The sequence below is a fragment of the Mustela erminea genome, chromosome 18, assembly GCF_009829155.1.
Source record: "Mustela erminea isolate mMusErm1 chromosome 18, mMusErm1.Pri, whole genome shotgun sequence".
NCBI classification, from domain to species: domain Eukaryota; kingdom Metazoa; phylum Chordata; class Mammalia; order Carnivora; family Mustelidae; genus Mustela; species Mustela erminea.
In genome coordinates this window covers 38,934,786-38,958,135 of record NC_045631.1, presented here as the reverse complement: position 1 = coordinate 38,958,135, position 23,350 = coordinate 38,934,786, and the positions used below count along the sequence as shown (strand labels likewise).

At 57.1% G+C, this 23,350-nt stretch overlaps 1 protein-coding gene across 21 annotated transcripts in view; it reads left to right on the top strand.

Moving 5' to 3' along the window:
• Positions 1-6,626: 6,626 nt before the first annotated feature.
• The window catches only part of SRCIN1 (SRC kinase signaling inhibitor 1), a 65,207-nt gene continuing 48,483 nt past the window's right edge, over positions 6,627-23,350 (top strand). For 6 of the 21 annotated variants that reach the window (XM_032320933.1, XM_032320932.1, XM_032320929.1 and 3 more), the window contains exons 1-2: positions 8,906-9,196; positions 17,619-17,681. In XM_032320933.1, coding sequence (XP_032176824.1) covers positions 9,073-9,196; positions 17,619-17,681 — 187 coding nt within the window. In that variant the 5' untranslated portion in view covers positions 8,906-9,072. Of the gene's footprint in view, positions 6,690-7,691; positions 8,018-8,905; positions 9,197-17,618; positions 17,682-23,350 lie in introns of those variants that run through there. The other 15 variants (XM_032320946.1, XM_032320947.1, XR_004280535.1 and 12 more) reach the window with 13 other exon arrangements.

Genomic DNA, 23,350 nt, shown 5'->3' with positions numbered 1-23,350 from the left:
TATCACTTGCAAATAGGATTTCCTATTCAAAAAATAAGTCAAATTAACTTTTTTCCAGTCCTGGAAGTCTTGGAGGCCACTGATTTTTGGCCCCCATCATATACTAGTGGTTATTGCTGTGGGCCGACCCCGGCGGGCAGGAGAGTGAAGCCAGGGGTGGGGCAGGGAGTGGAATGGAGGCCTGGGTCCTATCTTGGGAAGGAGCTTGAGGCTCAGAAGGCTGCTCATGGAACAAGCGGACAGCCAAGAGCAGCCACGGGAGAGACCGGGGAGAATCAGGACAGCAGACTTTCCAGAATCCACACAGCGTGGACACTGGGGAAGGTGGAGAAGACAGAGAGGACCAGGGGGACCAGAGCTCTGCCCTGTGAGGGGGAGATGGACAGCCGCAAATAAAGCTAAGTGGGTGTTAGGAAAGCCCAGGGGAGAGGGAATTGCAGCTAGATTGTTTGCATGTGCGGAGGGCGGGGGTGGGGGGTAGAGTTTGGGAAGGCCTTATTTATTTATTTGAGCCACGCCTAGAATTGGGAGTCAGGTGTCAACAGGGGCAGAAGGAAAGAATATCCCTATGGTGGGGAAACGGTATGGACAAAGGCGAAAGTGCGAGAGGGAGATACAAGGCACGCATGCACACAAGTAGGTGTGTGTGTGTGTGTGTGTGTGTGTGTGTGTGCATGTGTGTAGTGTGTGATACTGCAGGAGGTAGCCAGAGATAAGACAGGAAAGATTTAGCAGACAGATCTTGGAGGGCCTTGAATGCCCTCCATGCTAAGAAATGCTAAGAAATGTATTGAAATTCTCAGGCAGAGAATGAATGGGAAGTGAATGGATGCTTAGGGGCGTACCTTCTCAAACTCTCTGGGTGAGACACATTTTTATTGTTGTTGTTAAATTTCCAATTGACTATGAACCTACTTTTTAAAAACTATCACGTGCTTGGACGCTGTGGCAATGTCACATCCCCGGAAAGGTTGCCTAATGCTTTCTCTCTATTTCTGTACTCATCTCGTGAACCAGTGGCCACACTTGTGTGGGGACCATGCTTTGAGTACCCCTGCCCCAGGGGTCCTTGGAGGGGCTGCAGAGGTCAGGGAGGGCCACAGGTTTTTGTTTTTGTGTTTGTTTCTTTGTTTGTGTTTTTTGTGTGTGTGTGGTGGGCATGGATGCCCATTTATCTAGGGAGAGGATGCAGAACCTTTGTCAGGAGCCTCAAAGGGGCGCCTCGGCCCCAACCCCCAATCCTGTGCTTGCTGCCTGCTGGGGAAATGAGAAGGGGAAAGGGAGCTTCTCTCGGGGTGCAAGCCAGGCAGGGGGGAGGCTTCAGGGATGCAGCATGGGGCCAGAAAACAGCATCCTGGGGGGCCGCACAAGCATTTTCTGAGTCTTTCAAGCAGATGCCTGGGGTGCCAGAGCCCCAGAAAGGCTGTGACTCCAGAAAGGCTCACGCAGGTAGGCTCTGCAGTTAGATGGATTTGTTGAACTCCCTAGAAAACACCTGCTTTCATGACTACTTTTTCTTTTTTTGGGGTGAGATTCATGTAACATAAAATTAAAATAAACAACTCGGTAGCATTTCGGCACTCCCCATATTGTGCAAATCCCCACCTCCACTAAGTGCCGAAACACGTTGTCACCCCGGAAGGAAACCTCATATTCCTGAAGGGGTTGGTCTCCATTTTCTTCCTCCTCCTCCAAGGCAGATCTCGACAGATTTGCCTCTTCTGAATATGTCACATACACGGAGTCGTACAGTGTGTGACCTTCTGTGTCTGGCTTCTTTCACTTAGCACGTGTTTCAAGATTCATCCGAGTTGGAGCGAGTATTAGTACTTGGGTCCTTTCTAGGGACAGATCATGTTGCATTATAAGCATAGATCACGTTCATCCGCTGAAGGACATTTAGGCTGTTGGGTCACATGCTATTTCCTTGTTTAGCTTTTTGAGGCATTGCCAAACTGTCTTCCAAAGTTGCTGAGCCATTTTTCATTCCCACCAGCAAAGTGTGAGAGGGTTCCACCTGCTTTCTTTATTCAACAGGTGATTGTTGTCACCTGGGAAGGCAAGGCAATGGCTATCAGGAGCTAGCATGGGAAAAATAGGTTAGGATGATCCCTGCTCTTTTGCCCTACTGCCCACCATAGGCTTCTAGGCTACTTGGCAGGACTGGGAGGCTGCTGGCTGGCATGTGGGTGTGGGAGGTTGCCTTTCCCTTTTTCACCAAGGCATGTAGGTCAAGGTGGTGAAATCTAAAGCCTCAAAGCCAAGGTAGGTGTGGTCTTTCAGGAGTTGGGCTTGTGGTCCTCTTGGACCCTGTGGCTCAAAATATGTCCTCTCAGGGATAGATACAGACTCTGTTCCTCCTTCTCCCTACTCTGGTCCCTCCACATCTTTCTTCTCTCTTCCCTTTGCCTTTCCTGAGCTTCTCACCTCCCTCACTCTCTCTCTTCTACCTCCCCCTTCTGCTCACGCCCCTCCTCCCCTCTGTTTTTTGTCTATCATTTTCTCTTCACCCTGCTTCCATCTGCCTTCCTCTTTCATTGTTACATTCCTGCTCTAATGTCCACTCCCCTCCACCCTAGCCTGCCGTTCTTATGCCTCAGGGACTGAGTGGGAAGGAAGGGGGTGGGGAGCGGCATGCACGTTCATGTTCACGGACTATATCCATGAGCCCTTCTCCCCATTGAGGCCCTAGTAAGTCTCCCCAAAGCGAGATGGGGTGCTGAGAAGCCTCTCTTTCATCTTTATTCCTTCTTTCTCCCAGGAGATGCACTGACATCAGTGGCACAGAGCATGGTGGCCCGCAGCTGGGGATCAAGAGATCCAGTTCCAGTTGTCTCTGTCCCTCAGTATCAAAGGTCAAAGTCTGGGAAGAAAGGAGTCTCCAGGGCACCTGGGTGGCTCAGTGGGTTAAGCCGCTGCCTTCGGCTCAGGTCATGATCCCAGGGTCCTGGGATCGAGTCCCACATCGGGCTCTCTGCTCAGCAGGGAGCCTGCTTCCTCCTCTCTCTCTCTGCCTGCCTCTCTGCCTACTTGTGATCGCTCTCTGTCAAATAAATAAAATCTTAAAAAAAAAAAAAAAGATTAAAAAAAAAAAAAGAAAGGAGTCTCCAGGGGAGCTCTCGGGGCAGGAATTGGCCTTGGTTTGCAGGGAGGTGCTTTGGGAGGGGAAGAGCCATCATCCATGCCACAAAGTTCTCCTGGACACTCCCCCTGGGTCAGGCCCTGTGTCGAGCTGCCAGGCAAGCTGCATCAGCGGACTGGGAAAATAAGAAGTCCCCTCTGGCCCACATTGGTTCTCAAAGTGGGGCCCAGAGCAGCAGCAGTATTTGGAAGCTTGTTAGAAATGCAAATTCCCAGGCCCTTCTTCAAACTTACTAAATCAGCAAGTTCAGGAGTGGGCCCCAGCAACTACTGTTTTGATAGGCCCTCCAGTGATTCTGATCCTCACTCTAGTGTAAGAACCATTGCACGACCCTGAAGGGGAGCCTTAGTTAATGAGGGAGACTCGGCACTCCCAGTGTGATGGTGGAGGTAGGACCCTTGCCTGCCATCTGACAGGAAGACAGAGACTTGGGCTCAGAAAACTGCCCATCAGAGGGACATCTAGGCTTCTCGCCGAAAGTCCTTTAGCCCGGGGTCCCTCTCTGCTAGAAACACCAAGATGAATTTCTCTGGCTGGAGGTGGCTAGAGTCAGGAGCCCACAGAAACCCCCATCCCACATTCTCTCTTCATTCTTCAGAAAGTGGGTTTGATGTGCTAATGAGAGCATCAATTATGGAGCATCGTTAGCATTCATTACAATAAGAAGCTGGAGAGGGAGGACCGCAGGGAATAAGGGACGGTCCTTTGAAACTTACTGCTATTCACTCCTCTCCTGTAGGGTGGGAGGGGGAATGGGAGGGCCAGGAATGCAAGAGGAGACCTGGAAGACTAGCTCTGGGGCGTTAGTCTACGGTCTGAAGGCTTGGGGCAGAGCTAAAACCCTCCTCCTCACCTCCCCCACCCCTGCCAGTTTCTGCTCCAAATGCCAGGTCACCCCCCTGGTCACTTTCTCTCAGGTACAAGGCCATAGCGCAGTCCCCTCCTCACTGCCTGCGGGCCACTCTTGTTGGAGGGTGGATGGTCCAAGGGGCTCATGAAATGCAGGGGACTGGCAGGGGGCTTTCTCTAGGATCTGGGGGTGGGGGAGGGGGTTCCCACCATGGCAGAGTGAGCAGTTCAGCATATCCCAGCCACCATTTCCACATCATCCTTTTCCCTGTGCCTTTCCCTGGAGGTCCCAGTGCCTCTCTCTGCCCACCCCTGTTCCCATGTCTCTCTTCCTGCCCAGATGTTTGTCCAGGTGTGCTCCCTGTTCTCACTGTAACTTGGGGACGGAGTGGCCGAGAATTCTCACCTCTAGCATGCTCCCCCATAACCTCCCTCCCACAGGTTCCCAGGAACAGGCCAGGGAGGGGGCAGGGACAGTGTAAGAAGCTCCGTTAAACTTGGCCCTAGTGGATCCCTCATATGAGCCAGCTGCCTCCTCCCGACCAAGAGCAGTGCCCAGAGACACTGGCTGGGAGGAGGGCAAGAGGGAAGTTACCTGTTGAGGACTGCGAGTGGGGGTGGGGTGGCACCTGCGGCATCTCAGGTGGAGGCAGCTGGCACACGGGTTGTGCCCGGGCACCAAGCCAGCTTCCAGGAGCAATTCTCTCATCTCTGGGCTGGAGAAATACTACCTGAGTTGCTCTACCGTTGATCAGTGGCAATGGCTTCCCAACCTTTTCCCTACCCCAGGAGACTCTGCTTTGGAGATATGATGGGGGCCAGGAACTGATCTTCCCTGGGGGGCTGGGCCAGAGGACCTGGGGGGGGGGTGAGGGTCAATGCCATCCACCCATCCTCTGTCTCACTGTGGGGTCTCAGAGCCTTTGTTTCGGTTCTGAAACTGTATCTCCTCTCACCCCTCTATGGGACCCAGCTGACCTGGGTTGTGTGGGTATGGATGAAGTAGTTCAGGGGAATAGGGGGTCAAATGAAATCAAGGCTATTTTTCGATGAGAAATGTTAAGGGTCAGGGAGCCTGGGTGGCTTAGTGGGTTAAGCCCCTGCCTTTGGCTCAGGTCGTGATCTCAGGGTCCTGGGATAGAGTCCTGCATCGAGCTCAGCAGGGGGTCTGCTTCCCCCTCTCTGCCTGCCTCTGCCTGGTTCTCTGCATACTTGTGATCTCTTGCTTCCTCCTCTCTGCCTGCCTCTGCCTGGTTCTCTGCATACTTGTGATCTCTGTCTGTCAAATAAATAAAATATTAAAAAAAAAAAAAAACAACGTTAAGTGTTCCTCTTTAAGTGAGCTCCTGTGTGCCTGGAGCTCCTTAGCTCAGTGGCTAAGTGTCCGCCTTGGGCTCACGTCAGGACCCTGGAGCCCTCCTGATGCAGGAGGTCACGTCAGGGTGGGGAAAGATGGATGCACTGTCCTGCTGACACCTTTGGAACTCCTCCAGTTTCTGGGGGCTGATTCATAGAGCCTCTCCATCCAGTCTCCAAACCAGTGGCTTCTTGGCATTTATCCTAAGGGCAGAAAAATCTCCATGGGACTGGGCAAGCGTCTTTCCTGTCATCATCCAGGGCTAATGCCCAGTTCCTTAACCTTGACATAACTGAACGTTCCTGAGCCCAGCTCTCTTCCATCCACCGAGGCTGGCCCCGGCTTCTGGCAGTGCACACAGAAGGTGCTGCTGGTGATGGGAAAGATGCTGAGAGCTTTGAAGTCAGGCAGATCTGGGTTTGAATTTCAGCTGTGCTACTCTTAGAGTGGACACACATGGCTATTCCTGTCTGAGCCTCAACTCTTTATCTCTGAAATGGGGCCAAAGGTGCCCATTCTGCAGGATTGTTGAGGGGGTTAAATGAGAGAATCTGAGTAAAGCACTTGCTGATTCCCTTCTCCTTAGCTGTGCACAAAGTGAGGGAGGGAAGAGACCCCATCTTAGGGGAAACCTGAAGGGAGAGGAAGGGATGGACTCTGTGCAGTTGAGTCAGACTTCTGAATGGAAGCACAGAAGCTTGAATCCCCAGCCTGGAGGCTCTGAGAGGCGTGGGAGGTGGTGTCCGAGCAGTCGGGGGAAAGCCACCCCTCCCTACACCACCCCCTCCCCTACACAGGGCCTGCTGCCTCCCATGCCCATCCTGGGCAGACAGCCAGGCAGGGAGCTGGAAGAGTGCCCGCTGTGCGTTGAGGCCAAAAGATGGGCACTGTCCAGTTGGCAGAGGGAGAGCAGCTGGCCGGGAATGGGAGAAGTCAGGGTGCCGACTGCTGGGGTCGTGTGCCCAGACGGTGTGTCTGAGACACGGCTCTTGGCTGTCCTCCCGAGCTAGCCCTGCTGGAGCTGGGAAGGGCCCCTTCCCTGTCCGGCCCTGGCCCTGCCGGCTAAGCTACTGCACCTGGAGATTAATCTTGAGGGGCATCTGGGACTTGCCCCTAGCCAGGCATGTGGCTGGTCCAGGGGCAGGCCTGGGAGTGGGCAGGAAAATGGGAGAGCCTAGATTAAGCTTGCAACCTGGGTAGACCAGGAAGTGGGGAAACCGGTTTGTCATTTGCGCCACTTGGGGTGGGGTCTTCTCTCCTGCCTTGCTGCCTGCCTGGTGCCCTATATTGAAGAGAGTTCCTGTGCCCCTTTCTTGCTCCATCTAAAGTGGCTTTGGGAAGGTAAAGAAAAGGAGCAGGGGACTCAGTCCACTTTCTCCTCTCCAAGAGCAGTTTGCGAGAGGAGGGACAGGACAGAGAGCGGGCGGGAGAGAGGAAGCAAGCAACCGGCTCCGGAGGGCAGGTCAGGGTCAGTGCCGGTCAGAGCCGGAGGTCTGCTGAGCCAACAGGTAGGCCAAGGTGGGACAGGGAGGGGTGGGGATAAAGCGGGGGCGGGGCAGAGCTAGCGCTCCGCATGCTGCCTTGGAGGTGGCCGTGGCAGAGCGGAGCGAGGTGTGAGAAGGGTCTGGGGCGCGCTCCTTTGGGGTGTTGCTTGACAGAGGAGCTGGCTCCCCTCAATCCTAGCACTGGCCTCTGCAGTTCCAGCAGACGCCTGCAGGAGGGGCCGCAACCGGAGCTGGGGCAAGGACACAGCCCAGCAGGGGGCGCCGGGGGACGGGATCCCTGAGGCTGAGCGGAGTCTAAGGAGTGGGGTGGAGGGGGGCGACCCCGGCAGAGGCCGAAGAGGGTCCAGCCTCTCCCTGCATAGGGCGGCTGTGGCCTTCGGAGGTCACCTTGGCTGAAAAGTGGTTACCCGGTCCCTCAGCTCCGCTTGCCTCCCTGCCCTGTTCCTCCCCGAATGCCTCCTAATCCCCTGGCGAGCCAGGGCTCGGAGACCGAGAAGTCCCCCACCCTCGAGGTGCACCCCTCTCCTCCGAGGCTGGTCCCCGGCCCGAGGCATTTGTCTCGGTGGTGGTGGTGCGAGGATGGCTTGGGGTGGGAGAAGCAGGTGGAGTGGAGGGGAGCGTGAGCGCGCCCCGCACCCCTGGCCCGGCCGCGCGCCGCGAGATCCAGCCGTGCAGCTGGAGGGCGCGAGACGCAGCGCCCCCTCCTCTCCTCGGCTCTCCGCCACCCCCGGCGGCCCTTTGTACGTTCCGGCCACACGCGGGTACCCGCGCCGCGCGCGCTCCCGCCCGCAGTGACACACCCGCGCCGGCCCGCGCGCGCGCCCCCCCGCACACATACACACACACATACACACACATAGACACACACACTCGCTCTCGCACACTCGGTGACACGCCCGCGCGCGCGCGCACCCACACGCCCGGCCGCCGGCGCCCTCCCAGCTGGTCCACCCCGGCGGGGCCCGCGCCCCCGGCCCGCCCGCCTGGCACCGCGCCCCGGGGCTGGGGCCGAGCGAGGAGTCCGCGAGGCGGCGAGAGGGCGAGCGCCAGGCAGGCCGGCCCGGGGCCCCCGCCCCCCGCGCCCCCGCCCGATGGGGAACGCTCCGTCCCAAGGCATGTCCCTGTCTCTCTCCTCCCTAATGTGCCTCCATGCTTAAGTGGAAGGTATTTCTGTTTTCTTTGTGTGTTTTCCCCTCGGCCGGGGGCGGGGGCGGCGGCCGGACCGGGGAGGCGGCGGCCGGTGGGGCAAGGGATGCTCGGGGCGCAGGTGGCCGGGGGTGGGGTGCAGGGGACCGCGGCGTGCTGGCTTGGAAGAAGGACCCGAGCGACAGGAGTCCTGGGACCAGAGGGGGTCAGGAATTGGCGAGGCTGGAGACCAAGCGGGGAGGGCCTCGTGATGCCCGGGGGAGAGGGCCCGAGGGGTGAAAATTTAAAGGGGTACGTTTGGAGGAAGGAGGGGTAGGGAGAAGAAGGGGGATGGATTGTGAGAGGAGTGGGGGAGGGGAGTGGTCCATCCGTGGTGGTGGAAGAGGAGGATGCGGGGGATGGGGGGTGGGGAGGCGAAGGGGTTGGAGAAGTGGGTGGCGGGGAGCCTCAAAGGCCTCTCTTTCCCCCAGGTCCCAGAATGGGGTGAACGCGCTTGGACGGTGGTGGTAGGCGCTTTGCGCCAGCCCCCCAGGGAAGGAAGGGGATGAGTGCATTCTGGGGTTAGCTGTGTTGCCAGGATACAAGTCTGTATTCCACCCCCCCACCCCCCTCACCTCGAGGCCCTAGCCCTGGAGACCTCGAGCCTAGGCAGCAGTTGCAGAAACAGGGGACCAGCTCCCCGCTCAGCTGGCGGGTAGGGAGGGGCCATAAGGGGGAGGGGCTGGGGGAGGGGCTATTTGATCTTAAGCCCTCCCCCTGCGGAGGCCAGAGGGCAGGGGAGGGCGCCCCCAGCTGGGGAGAGCATCCTGGGTGAGTGAGGAGGTAGGGACCGCCAGAGGCTGAGGGGCAGAGGGCGGGGCTGGGGAGGGGACGCGCCATAGCCCCCCCTCCCCTCCCACGCACCCCCCTGCTACGTCAGAAGCTCCGGGGCCAGCTCCGAGTCCTGTCGGTGGGGGCAGCAGGATGCTGGTGGAAGCAGAGGGGGCCGGCCGGGTGCCTCCGCAGCTCGGCTGGCAGGGCCCGGCGGGGCGTGTGCGGCTGCTAGTGCTAGCCCCCCCGCCCCACCCCTCCCCATGCAGCCCTGGCAGTGCCTCCGGCGCTTTGCCCTGGCCTGGTGGGAGAGGACCGCTGAGGGCAGCGCCCGATCTCCTAGGGAGGAGGCTGGATCGAGGGACCCCGGGGGCCGAGGGGAGCCAGGTGAGCAGGAGCAAGGATTTTGCAAGGAGGAGGTCCCGGGATGTTTTTCCCTCTCTCCAAATACTATGGAAGCAGGAGGTCCTGAAGCCCCCAACTTTAAGGGAAGTGTTTTCCTCCCCCTCGGTGGCGCTGGCGGAGGGCTCCTGGCTGAAGACTTCTCAGGATATGTCGGAGCTACTGTTGTTTTGGGGGAAGGGGAAACAAATGAGGACATGGTGGGGGTGTATAGCTGACCAGACTTGGGACTTGTAGGTCCAAACGTTCCTTGGTGTGGGATTTGAGCACTTTGTGGGGCTGGAGGTTGGATACCTTCTTCCCAACTATGGGTATCTTGGTCTGGGTGACCTTGAGCCAACTGCTTTGCTGTCTAACTTCATGCCTCAGTTTCTCTCATTCCATTCCCTATCCTTGCTGGTTTTCAAGAATTGATGCTGCATTTGATGGAAACTGTCACTATGAAAATGTGAAGCTCTGTCATTCTTGGTGGCAGCTGTCGCGGTGGTGTCTCGTGCGGTTGCGTGTGTGTGTGTGTGTGTGTGTGTGTGTATGTGGGGGACAGTTTGGGTTTCTGCAGGAAGGCTTTTGCTAGTTCTGGCTGGTGTTGGGGCCACTGTGAGCAAGTGTCAGGGCCTGGTATTCACACCGGAAGGAGGGCTCCAGGCAAGCCAAGAGTTGTTGGGGCAGAGACTTAGCTGGTGGCCTCGTGTAGAAGGAAGGCTTGGGGGTGAAGGCTTGGGGTGTAAAGGGAGGGGGTCGCAAGAATAAGATCCCTCCCACCCTCCACCCAGATTGCCTGGCACCCAGGCACCATTGGCAGCGAGTGCAAAGGCTTTGCCCTGGCTTCTTGCCACCGTGCCTTGGGGACAAGAGGGTCTTTGTCCAGTGCCCCCCCCCCCAGCCGCCCCATTCCTTTCCGCCCTTACCATGATGGCCGATTCTCTATGATGACCCTCAGGGCTGGGATGGAGATGTGGGTCCCCCCTGTGCTCTGGGGATCTGGAAGAAGCAACTGTGGTCCTCAGGGGCTGAGTGGAGAGGGGGAACTGGGGGAACTCTCTTAGGGGAAGGATCCCTGGGAATGAGCCATCAGGACACCTGCCCCCACCCCAGGCCTTCTGTTTGCTCCTTGTCTAATGTGGCCAGAGGTGGGTGGGGGGGGATGTCTGGGGTCTTTGTGGCCTGATTCCTGCTGAGCTCCAGGTTTCTTAAAGATGTACTGGGTACAGCGTTGTGTGCTGGGATACAGAGCCTCAGACGCTCTCTCTCTCTCTCTTCCCAGGGACCCACCCTGGAAAAAGGGTTTAATTAGAACCATTGATTCCTTCTTTGGCTGCGGGCATCGATCTCAACAGTGTGGTCAGACCTGGGGGGTGGGGGTGGCATGGTTTCTGTCTGCACAGTGCCAACCTTGGCTTTCTCTGACCCAAGCTTAGAAGGGAGGGGGCTGGGCTCTTTAAAGTACCCGGTCTGTTTGAGCCCCACCCCCACTCCAGGTCAGGTCTTAGGGAAAGAAGGGAGCTGGGGCTGAAGATCTGGATGGAGGGAGGGGGATTTGGGGTTCAGGATCATACTGAATGGTGGGCCTGGGGCTCTGGAATGGAGGGGAAGCTGTGGTTGGGTGGGGTCCTGCAAGGGGGAGTCAGGAGGCAGCAGAGGGGGCTGGTCTGGGGGGTGCAGGTGGAGAGTTCAGGGGAAAGACCTAGGGCTTGCCATAAAAGCTTCTCTTTCGAGGAATCCTGAGCACTTATCTCCTCTAGCCCTGGCAAGGAGATCCAGTTTCTTCTTTTGCTTGTGTCCTCAAGGCCCAGAGAGGGACAGAGACTGCCTCAGAGGCCCAGCAGGCCTGGGTGTGGCCTTGGAGCCTGGTTGCCTGAGCCAGTGGCCCCTGCCTAGGCACAGAGAGCTGAGGGTGAGGCTCCTGGCAGCCTTGAGTCTGGTCTCTGGGCTTGGTGGGAGGTGGGGGACAGCTTGTGCCCCCCAAACTCTGACTGCCTGTCGTGGGTGGGCTGGTGCAGGTGCGGGCTTCAATGAGGCACTCAGATGCTCTTTGAAGAATCCCTTGTTGGCTTCCTAGGGCCCATTCGAGCAAAGATAATAAAAATCTGGCCGTCAGCGGGTTTGAGGGCTGCACTCGCTTCCCCTTCTTTCATTCCCAGCTCTGAAAAGCAGAGATGAAGGCTTTGGATTTGGCTGCTGCCCCAAGGGAGAGAGGCAGAGGGAGGGAGGCAGAGGAGGATGATTGCCTGGCAGCCCAGGAATTGCTGGGGAGGTGGGCAGAGGGAAAGGGGCTTGGTCCCCAACTCCTGCCAGACAGTCCCGAGGCCTCGGTGGGGCTCCTCTGCCCAATACCCAGGCTCCGGCTTTGCTTCAGTCCCAGAGGCCTGCAGTCCTCTCTCTCTGCTCTGCTGCTCCCACTTTCCCCCTCCCCCTCTCATCTCCCCCCACCCTGCCCCTGTGTCTCCCCCACTTCTTCCTCCGGCCTCCCCTCGCTCTGCCCCTTGGTTTCTCGGGCCCTGCACTTCGTTCTGTCTCTCTCCCCCAACCTTGTCTCCCCTTTGCTCACTCTGTCTGCCCTCCTCCCATCTGTCTGTCTTCCTCCCCCCAGCATTGGTCCTGCTTTCTAGGACTGTCTGGAAGGTGGGAGAAGCCAAGTTGGGGGGTGGAGGGCAGCCGCAGCCACTGAAGGGATGGGGCCGGGTTGACTATTATGGTCTGTCAGGTGCCATAGATATCAGAGTCCAAGCGGAAGGGGGCTGCTGAGCCCTTGGAGGAGTGTGTGTGTGTAGCAAGGAAACCATCCCCCTCCCCACATCACAGCGGGCACCTTGCCCTGACATTGGGCTTCAGACACTCCAGTTCTCCTGCCGCCTTCTGCTGCTTGCCTGCCGGAAACCAGCGCCTCTGGCCTTGGTCCCTCCGCCCCTCTGGTCACCCACAGTCCCAGGCATCACTGTTGCCCTGTCCACGCTCTTCCCCTCATACCCCAGCAGTTTCCAGGCTCAGAGGTGGGAAGGGACGGGTCCTAGCCCCACCCCTCACCCCTGGGCTCTGGGAGGCCTTCCTGGAGCCCCATCCAAGCCCTGTGCCCTCTTGCCATCTTGTCGACCTCCCATATAAAAGACAGGACTCTCGTGGAAAGAGCACTAGACTCTGAGTAAAGGGAGCTCATTCCCACTCTTCCTCAGCACCCAAATGTCCGAGTGACCTTGAACAAGTCCCTGCCTGAAGTGGGCCTCTTTCCTCACCTGTGAAATGAGGGGGTGTGGGCTGGATCATCTCCAAGGTCTCTTCTGACATTCCGTGGATGTTGTGTCTCTCTTCTGGGTGATTTGCATATGCTTTGCATATATTAATGGTGCCTGCTTGAAGGGGGAAGGTGCCACCCACAAGGACCAGAGTCCCACCCACCATTCCGACTTCCCTTGCCCATTGGCCCATGCTTTCACTGCTGGAATCTCCTAGGGGGGTGGAAGCTGAGGCCTGAGCATTTCCTGGGGAGGTGGGTCTGGCCCCTGGGTTCCAGATATGCTGGAGGCAGGATAGGGGGTAGCCTCAATGGAGGGGATCCTTACCCTCATCACCCCTGCTACAGAAGGTTCAAATAGGGAAGCCAAGTGCTGTGTGAATTTACTGAAGTTGCCTGTGGCTACCATAGAGCCAGGCCGAGGCTGGCTTGGGGGTTTCCCTCCTCCATTCCCAGGGCCTGAGCACTCTCTAGATGCCAAGGAGCTCAGCCAGGTGTAAGAGTCCCTCCTCCGGTGTCAGCTCCCCAACCCCCACAGCCCAGGGCAGATCAGGGTGTGTCTTGCAGCCCTGCCCACTTCCGCACAGTCCCCTGGGCTTGTAGGTTGCAATTTGGACCTGAGAGCTGGTCACAGAGAGGGCTAGCTAGCTCTTTGCATCTCTGGGCCCTGCTTAGTTGCCACACTGAAGGTGAAGCCCCATGCTCCCTACAAGGGTCACAGACATCATGAGGGAGAGAGAGTCTGCTGCCTCCGGTTCTGTCCCCACCTCCGGGGGTGGGGGTACTGCCCCCAGAGCCTCCTCTCCTACCTCCCTGCCAGAGCTCTGTCTGGCACGGGCCAGTGTCAGGGATCCAAGCCCCCAGTCCTGCTTCTGTTGCTTTGGCCCCTATAATGCCCATCACATGGGGCAAGGCCGGGGTAAAGGTTGGCAGCCTGGAGAAGATAATGTGGGGCCACTGAGTCATGGCAAGAGTATCTGAAGACAGAAGCGGAGATGGCCTCTGCTACCGAGGAGGACCGGGCCAGCAGAAATGGAGCAAGAGGGATCAAGGTTAGATTTAGTCTTAGGAAGGGACTGTCCCAGGGGGCAGATTTGTTTGTGACCATAGGATTGCTTTGAGGATTAAATGTAATCATAGAAGAAAATGTCCAGCACAAGGCTTGATACATAGTAAACACCCAGTAACTGGTGTGGCAGAGAGAACAGAAGTCTCCGAAACCAGAAAAGACCCTCCCCTAACCTTGAGACTTAGGATTTTGCAGGGGATGAGAAACTGCAGGGACAATTCCCAGAAGAGCTGCTTCTCCCACACTCAGGCTGCTGCTCCCCCAGTGTGCTCCTCGTGCCTCATGCACGCACTGGGCTCAGGGCCCAGCCACCCGAGGACACCCTGCCCTCATCCGCTCTGTTGCGGGTGGGCAGACAGAAGGGCTTGGAGTGGGGGGAGAAAATATTCTTCTCCCCTCCCCCCTATCTTTACCCAGGACAGCTTGAAAGGAAACAGGCCCACGCTGCTGTAGTAGGAGGAATAGAGGTTAGATAGGAAAGAAAGCCTCCCGGGGTGTGTGTGGGGGGAGGGGACACTCCAAGGTGGGGAGCTCTGGTGGTCTTTGACCTCAATGACAGGTATATGTGAACATGAGTAAGCTGGTGTTGTACCTAAGGGCAGGGGACCTGTGGGCATGACCTTTGCGATGACCTTTGGGCCATCCTGAGGCACTTGGTAGATGCACTTTAACTCTTGTAGCTGTTATGGCTGGCTGAGTACAGGGTACAGGGGTGCATGAGAGAGAGGGGTCCAGTCCAGCTGGGGAGGAAAAGGGGACCGGGTAGTCACTCTTCAATTCCCCAGAGCAAAGAGGTGAAGTGCAGTGGGAAGAGCGAGCATGGGACCAGGCTCAGGTGGCTTGCCTTCCCTACTGCTGTGTGACCTTGGGCAAATTAGTTGCCTGCTCTGGTCTTCAGTGTGCTTGGTATGAAAAAAGAGGGTGGAACTGGAGAATCTCTAAGGTCTCTTCCAACTGTCACAAGCTCTACCTCCTTCCTCTCTCCTGAGATAAAACATGCCTTGCCACGAAGAGGGTGGGAAGAATATTTCCAATTTCCAGCTAAACCTGGAAAAATGGAGAACTGGCCCAAGAGAATATTGGCACATGCGTGTGAGGGCAGGCACGCACACAGACACAGACACACAGACACACACACACACACACACACACACACACACTACAAACAGTCCTCTGTGCTGCAAAGACACATTTTGCCCAAAGTCTACCCTCTCAGCCTGGAGGCTGGATAAGGGAGTGGCCAGAGGATTCAGCTGTCTGAATCATAAACTCAACGTTTTCTATCCAGGCAGAACTACATTCCATTCCATTCAGGGACTAGAATCCAGTCCTTATTTTCCTCCTCGGAGGCACTGCCCGAGGGTGGCTCCTCTCCCCGACAACCTTTTTCTGGTTCCCGGTAGCCTCCACCACCTGGCCCAGTTGACTGCATGTCCCGGCATGGAGTTCTGTCAAGATTGGAAAGGAGCTGGGTTTTTCCCAAGCCTGCCTTCCTCGCCTCCGCAGACTTCCCCCTCCCAGCACATTGGCTTCTTTTCCACCCCAGCCATAGAGCTTGCTGGAGACCCCAGACCCAGGGCCCTGCAGGGAACCCTCAGACCCAGAGACCCCGCAGAGCAGCCCAACTCCAGAGGCCGCTCTGGAGAGGCCTAGCTGGAGATGTTTCTGCCGAGCCTAGGAGGTGGTTGTGGGAGGGTGTCCTGCTGCCTCCCCACACCCCCAGGGTGAGTGATAATTGCAGACACAGCGGGCATCCGTGGCGTCACCCTAGGCACCGGCATCTGCCTCATTGGGGAAGAATTAACGATTCCATCTCATTGGGAAGGCATTCCACGGCTCACTGAAGCCCTTTCAGAGAAACACTCAGCCCTTCTGCCTGCTCTCTTGGGCTGCTCCCTGCCCAGTCCACCCCCACCGAGGGAGGGTAAAGTGGGGGTGGGGGCTCAGCTGGCCTGATGCGTCCCAATTTGTGTTCCAGCCGCTTTCTAAAAGAGAAGGCTCTGAGGAAGAGTGAGGGCTTTTAGGACTGACTTGGATTTTCACTTTGCTGGTCCCCTGACTTTTAACACTCTCCCTGGCCTGGGTACTCAGGGATTTCTGGAAGTTAAAAGGAGAAGGGGACTAGAAGGGGACTGTGAGTGGCTTCCTGGAGGAGGTGGGAGAGCAGGAAAGCAGTCCTCCCACCCCCTACCCCTGCCCCAGGGGCCAGACTTCACTTAAAGATGAAGCTCAGGAGATCCTGGTCTGGGCTTCTCCAGAACCCAACAGTTCATCCTCTCCCCAGGTCCCTGGTCCATCCGCAGCCCAGACCTAGCCTCTTCTGCCTCCCACCCCAAGGATGAGGTAGAAGGAGACAGAAACCAAGCCTTCTCTTTCACTTATTGTCCTTCAGAAATGATATATCCTAGAGCCCAGGCTGGGAAGAGGGGAGACAGCCAAGGCCTTAGGAGGCTAGAGGGGAGGGAGCTTAGCTCAGGGGTCAAGAGCTCGGGTTCTGGAGTCAGACAGAGGTTTGTGGTTTGGGGCAAGTCATTTCGCCTCTGAAGCTCATTTTCCTCCTCCGTAAATTGGGGCCCATGACAGTGTTTTTCTTGCGGGGTGGGTACCAGGATGAAATGCGGTAATTTAGGTAGAGTTCCTAGCTCACTGGAAACCTTTAAGAAATAGTCATTGCTTTGTCTTTGTCCTCCTCACGTCCAAGGAATGACTGATCCAAGGAATGACTGAACGGGCGAAGTCGTTTTTGTCTTCCCGGAGGAAGGGGCATACATGAGAAAACGTCTTTAGTGTTTTTTGAAATCCAGATCCTCACCTCAGTTTATCTGGGGCTGGTCCCTGGAGCTGCCACTGAAGGCAGGTGCGGGGAAGGAAGGTAGGCCCCCTGAGTTGTCACTTCTCTGGACTCCGCGCCCCTGTCCATCTGCCCCTTCCGCACCCCACTCCAACCTGCACTGCCTGGTCCAGGAAACCCTCTGGGGCTAGATCCGTTAGTGAGAATTCTTGGTTTCTTCCTTCAGTCAATGTCCCCACATCTGGGTACAACAGCTGCTTCTCCCTGGGATGCCTGCGTCTTGGGTAATCGGTGGGAAAATTGGAACCATGAGATTGGCAGGGGGCGCTGAGAACTCTTGCAGCCAGACGTGATGTGGGTGTGGATGGGTCTGAGCTAGCCTCGGGCAGGCTGTGCCCAAGAGGGTCCCAGCCACGGTGTCTCCCTCTGGGCAGGAAGGAGATTTATGCCACCAGCCCCAGGATGGAAGGCAATACACCATAAGGCAGCAGGAGGGGAAAGGCTACAGTTAGAAGGACTTCCCTGCGGGGTGGGAGGCCTGCAGCCCTGATGAAGGCTAAAAGGGGGCTGTGCCCTGTACTCTGAACGTGAGGGGGGCGGGTGGAGGCAGGAGTGAGGTATAGACCTTCAAGCAATTAGGGGCACAGGTGCCATTGTCCTGCACAGTGTGAGTGTGTGAGTGCTGGTTTCGTGTGAAATACGTTTCCTCGTTGCAGCAGGAAGAGGGAGCTTCCTTAGCGTTAGGGGGTGAATGGAGCAGATGGGGGTCTCGGGCTGGGAGACAGCAGAGCGGTGATGGCAGGCCCCTCTGACTCTGACCCTACCAGCCTTCCAAGATGGGGTGACCTTGGGTGGGCAACATAGGTGGGCCCTCGAAGGTGCTATGCTTTGGGATCTTATGTGGGCGCTCCAGGAAAGGGCCTGTCTCTGTTTCTGGGAGGAGAATAGGGCCTGGCTTGTTGACTGTCTGTCCTGGGGACCTCATTCTAGGGACCCCATGTTTTCTGTGTCGTCCTGCTGTCTGTCCTCCTGTCTGTCTCCCACCAGTGTCTCTGCCCCTTCAGCCCCTGCTCTTCCAACACCCAGTCTCTACCCCTCCTGCCCCCACCTCCAGCCTCCCAGCGACCTCCAAAGGGATGGCTGTTAAGGCTCCACCTTGCCTTGTCCCTGCCCCCCTCCAGCCCCATGGCCCAAGGCCCCTGCCTGGGAGCCATCCCACTTTGGGAGCCCCACCCTGGGCCCCTTGCTCTCTCCACCTCCTCTCCTCTGGCTCTGGGCATTCATTCACGACTTTCCTCCTTTCCTGTCCCTCACCCAGGGCTCCAGCGTGCAGCGGGAGGGAAGGCTCCAGGACTCTGTTCCCTCTGTTTAAAGTCTCCAGGTTAGTAAGCCAGGAGGGAGGCCTCCCCCCACCACCCTGCTTCACACTGCTCCTTAGCCAACTGCCTCTTGCCAACCTAGATGGCCAGAAATGGGGGAGGGGGGCTCTCCCTGGTGGGCCCAGGCCTTTGCCAGGGGAGGGGACAGCAGAGACTTGACTCCGGGGAGGGCAACTTGCCTGGCGGAGAACGTGTCTATGTGTGCATGTGAGTTAGTGTGTGTGTGCATGTACATAAGCGTGCCGGCCACAAAGCCTCCTTGGGCTGGGAAGCTAGGGGAGGAGGCAGGGTCCTGGGGGCCTGGGGAGAGGGCCTCAGGAGCAGGGGGCCCTTCTTACGGAGGGAAACCCATGTTCCAATGGAGGCTAGAGGGTGGGGGATGGGACATGGGACCACATCCCACCTCAATACAGCTCTGTTTAGTTTATAGGCACTTGCAAACCTGTGATCTTATTTCATTTATTCAATGATTCAATCGTTCATTCATTCATTTGTCCGTTTGTTCATTCATTCAATAAAGATTTATTGAATACCTTCTTTGTGCCAGGCCCTGGGCTAAGGTCTGAGTCCAACAGTGACCAAGACAGATAAGAGTTCTTCCATTGCTTAAGTGCTGAGCAGATAGAGGGTAAGGAGTTGGCGGAATTCACCAGCTGTGGAGCCCGGGCCGTGGCTTGGGCAGCTGACTGTAAAGTGCCTGCTCCTGCTCCAGGACTGTGACTCCATGTCCCCTGACGCCCCATCTGCCCCTGCTCCCTGGCCGGCAACTGCTCTCTACTTCATGTCCCTGTAAAGTGTTTCTTGACCTGATGGTGCCCCTCACATTGTGTGCCCCCACTGAGTAAGCAGTGATTGAGGCCTCAAGTCCCTGGGGACTTGGGCAGTGTTTTGGGACCTGTGCTGAGGACTCTTCGGAGGCCTTGGGGAGCCAACACCCTACTTCGCTGCCCAGGATCAGCAGTCTGGGGCCCTGGACTTGAGAGACAGCCTGATCTGGGTTCAAATCCTCACTTAAGCCATTACCTAGCTCTGTGGGCCTGAACCAAGCCACTTGTCCTCTCCCAGCCTCAGTGTTCTTGCCTGGAAAATGGCAGGGTTGTCAGGCGCCTGGGTGGCTCAGTGAGGAGAGCATGTGATTCTTGATCTCAGGGTCATGAGTTCAGGCCCCACCTGCAGCAAGGATTGCCCCATTGTTTGTTCCCTTCCTGTGTGAGCCCTCTCGCCCCCTGGGGCAGCCTGAGCCTCAGTATTGTCCAGCTGCTGCTCTGTCCTCCCCCCTTCCCCCCACCCCCCACTAGGGGAGCAGGGCTGCAGGATCTGGGTCTTGGCTGTCTGCAGACTGAACGTCCTCCAGTCCTCCATCTCTCTGAAGGATGCTTCAGCCCCAATCTGGGCGGGCAGCTGGGGGAGGCAGCCCTCCTTGCCACTGTGGCTGCTGCCGACGCCTTGATGGCTTTTTAATAACTTTGCTCTGAGACAATCTGCAGAGCGCTCGTTTGTCTGCCTCTTAATTAAAATTACCGTTTTCCTAAAAGAGCAACAAGGCTGCTCCCCTCCCTCCCCCACTGTGGCTGCTGACAGGAGGCAGCAGCACTTGAAACTGCAGCCCTTCCTGTCTGCCCAACACTGCCCCCCACCCCAGTCCTGGTCACAGGGGCCACCAACCCCCTTCCCTGCACCCATAGCAGAGGGGACGGGGTTCAGCCACCCCGGTGGGCTGGGGGGGGCGTCAGGGAACCAAGAGGAGGGCCTGAATGCTCTCCTCTCTTGCCCATCTTTTTCTGGAATACTCCCAGAGGCAGGGAGCTCAGTACCTTCCAAGACTTCTGACATCTGTAGAGAGGGGAAACAGCCCTGTCCTGCCTACCCTCCCAGAGCAGATTAAGATGTGGTTGGGTTTTGGAAACGTGTTGTGAAGTATTATTAGGGGTGGGGGCTGACAATGTGGTCAGCGCCCCCATTGACTCTGGTTCCAGTTAGAAGAGACTTCCCGGTTCCCTTTATGGACTCCGATTCAGCAAGGGAGTGAGGGCCAGGCGGGGTGGTGGGGTTCATTCAGTCCTTGCTGAATTTGGGGTAAAATCATCCCCTGTAATAATGAAAATACTAATGACCAATATTTACTGAATGTTTACTTATTAATACATGAACCATGTGCTGGCTTAAGCTCTGTTCATTTTATCCTTATGACCCACTGGCCTGTGTCCTCAATGCTAAGGTCTCTGTTTTATGGGGGAGGAGACAGACCAGAGAGGTTAAGTAACATGCCCAAGGTCACATAGATAATCCATTATGGTATCCTCAGCCCTACTACTTCTTCTGCCTAAAGCTCTCTAGCCTCTTAGGTCTAGCCTCAGTCTCTCACGCTGTACATGGAGCGGATCCCCTCTGCCTCTCTCTGCAGTCCAGCACGCACGGTCCCTCCAGAGTCTATGCTACTGAGAACTGACTCTGAGGTTCATCGGCGCCTCCCTTCCTCAACCCCATTCCTGGTTCCACCCCTGAGGCACCCCAGGGACTCCGGACCCTGGAGTTGGGGAAGGTGTATGAGGGGGACTGGAGGTTAGGGCGTTCCCATTTCCAGACCTCCTTTTGGCTGGGGCGGAGTTCCTCTCCATGTGGGGAAAAGACCATGAGGGCAGGAAAGTGACTCGGTCACTTGGTTGTGACAGCAGATGCTACTTGGTTGTGAGCTGGTCTTGTATTGTGGCTTCGCCGGTGAGGCCCACCTAAATAAACCGTTCTGGAGGAGGGGGACATGTCTGGAGCCTCGAGATCCAACATCAGGAAGGACCTCATTAGATGTGTTATGTCTCCAACAGCTCCCAACGCGCCTGGCCTGTCTCCTTGGTGAACTTTGCTTCTGTGACTCCTCTTCCAGGACACCCCCCTTGATCATCTCCATTTCTGCTCTTCCCTGAGGTGTCCCTTCCCGACCACCTCCAGGCTTGTCTCCTCTGAATTCCCATGGCATTGTCAAATCTCTTCCGGCCATTGGTTCTGGATCCAATGGGACCTCGTAGTCCACTTTTGCTCTGGGGGACAGCAAAGGCAGTGCCTTCAGGGGCAGGAAATGCACAAAGCCGAGGGCAGTTGGAACAGTGGGAACTGTCCCCTATGAGGGACAGTGCTTATGCTCCTTAAAAACAGGAAAATTCAAAGAAACAAAACAGGATACCATCAGCCAGACAAAATAGCTCTGCCCCAATGTGGCCCCAGGGTGATCTTTGCCAAGCTATGACTCACTTATCATGGTGACCCACAGAGTGGGTATGTAGTTTGTTGAGTGGATACGTAATCACGGGGCTAGATACTTTACATGCTTGATTCTTCCCATCTTCCCAAGATAGGCACTGTTTCCCTACTTGGTCATTGCGGAAACTGACAGCCAGGGAGGTAAAATGACTCGGTCAAGGTCACAGCTATGTGAAAGGGCTAGGGAAAAGTTGAGCTTTGGCTTGCTGTCATTGCTCTCTGTTTGGTTGGGGACACGTGTCCACATGCGTTTGGTCCCTGCCCTGGGTGGCTGGTGGCCACAGAGTTGACATGTGCTGCATGCCCCGTGAGGAGGTAGGGTTGAAGGGGGCAAGGGCTGCAGAGGCAGAGAAGGAGCAGATGCCCCTCACCCCAGCACAGTCCTCCTCCCTCAGCTTCCGGTCCCATCCCAGCCGCCTGGGGATGGTGGCGTGGTGACAGGTGCCGAGCTGCAGAGATGACAGCACTGCTGATTCCCCCGTAATTACTGTCTGATGAGATGCCAGAATTAGCCAGCGCACGAGCAGGGGATGCGGATTTGGGGGCACAGTGCAGGGAAGCAGCTGGGGGTGAGGGAACCTTTCCTTCCAAGCCTGGGACCCTCTGGCAGTAGGGCCGGGTCAGCACTGAGAAGAAGGAAGTAGAATAGAAAGGAGGAAGCACTGTGTGGTTAATATGCCTCAGATATTATTGTGTGGGCTGTGGTTTTTCCAGTCCTCAAAGTGGCTAGGTGTACCCCTTAGCTGGCTGGCTGCCATACAGGGCATCAAGAGCCTCAGGCCGCTGACCAGAGACTTACAAGTGGAACAGGCTACCCAGGCAGACTCTCAGGTACGCCCTTTGGTGCCTAGACCTTGCCTCTGCCTCACTGAAGCCATGGGGGGATATAGTTGGTGGGAAGGGGTGAGCCGCAGGGCAGACTCCCACATTTGCAAGGCCAGGAACCAGAGGACAGATGGAAGCTCCTGGAAGGAGCAGGCAGGTTCAGCTGATCTTGCTAGAAGAGTCACCCACCCCAGGCAGGAGGAGTCGAGTTGGCCCCCCAAAGTTCAAGGTCAGGAGGGGCTTCAGATTGGCAACAGGAGGCAAGGGCTGGGTATGTCCTGGACTCCTGTTCTCCTGGCTTCTCGCTGGGGACAGGGGGAGGGCTGGGGAAGGCGGAAGCAGAAAGAGGTCATCTGGGCTGCTCAGACCTCGTCACACCATTATAGGAGTTTTGAAGGCCACCGACTAGGAAGAGTGGTGACAACATGGGGCTCACCCAACAGAAGGCCAAGCAGACGCCTGGTGGGTGGGGGCTGAAACCAGGCCATGGAAGGAAGGACCCAAACTGTTGACCTTAGAAGAGGAGATACAGGTTCCAAACCCCCATCCTGCTCTGAATGGAGAGGTTGTGACCTGCCCCTGGGTCCCTCGGAGGACCATGGGCATACACACTGGCTCATTTTAGGGAAGGAGGAACCCCACACAATGATTGATGTCTAGGAGGTAATGAGTTCTCCATTCCTGGAGGTATCCAAGCCCGGGCTGGATGGCATTTCTGAGGCTGGGAGGGCTTCCAGTTGCCCTTGGCAGGTGTTGGGAGGACTCTACCCAGCTGAAGTGTGAGAATGTTGGGCCTCTGGAGGTTCTTTAAGGACTGTGGGACCCCTGCCCAGCTGGGTGTCTGTGGCTCCGGGGCAGCTTGGCTCCCTGTCCTGCCCTGGGGAAGAGCCCACCCCTCCTTAGACCTTCCTCTGTGAGGCCTCCCTCCGGAGGGGGTGTTGAGGTGCTCTATGCCTCACCCAGGGGGAGGGATGCTTCAGGATGGCCCTCTCAGGGACTTGGGGGGCACTAAAGAGGCTCTGGCCCACAGACTCAGGGATGCCTTGGGGGCAGGGTCAGCCTCTCCCTCAGGGCAGTGGGTGTACAGAAAAGAAGGGGGTCTGGACTGAGGACCCCCGGCTGGAAGCTGGTGGAGTCGAGGTGGCATCTGTGTGGGGACCCCAGTCGTGGCGGTGCCTGGGTGTGCCCCTCGGCATGTGGATGCCCGTGGGGGGCTCAGGTGAGGCAGGTTGTGACTGGGTCCATGTTGGGGAGCAGGCACTGGGCCCATGGGCGTGCACCAGGGCGCACAGGTGTGAGGCTGGAAGCGTGAGCCAGCACAAGTGTGTCCCTGAGCAGCTGAGCGTGGACCAGGGCCCTGGCTGCTCTGGTGGCTGAGGGAGATGTCCAGGCGCTGGCAGAGGAAGGGCCTCCTAGGAAAAGCCTGACCCCAAGAAGGATGGAGTCTCTGAGGAGGCTATGGAGGGATCTGGCCAGTCTGGGGCTCCTGCCAACATGCGTGAGGCCCTCACTGAACACTGGGTACTGACAGCTTCCCTGTGGGAGGATGGGAGTGATGGACGGGGCTTCGGCCTCTCACCTCCAACAGAGT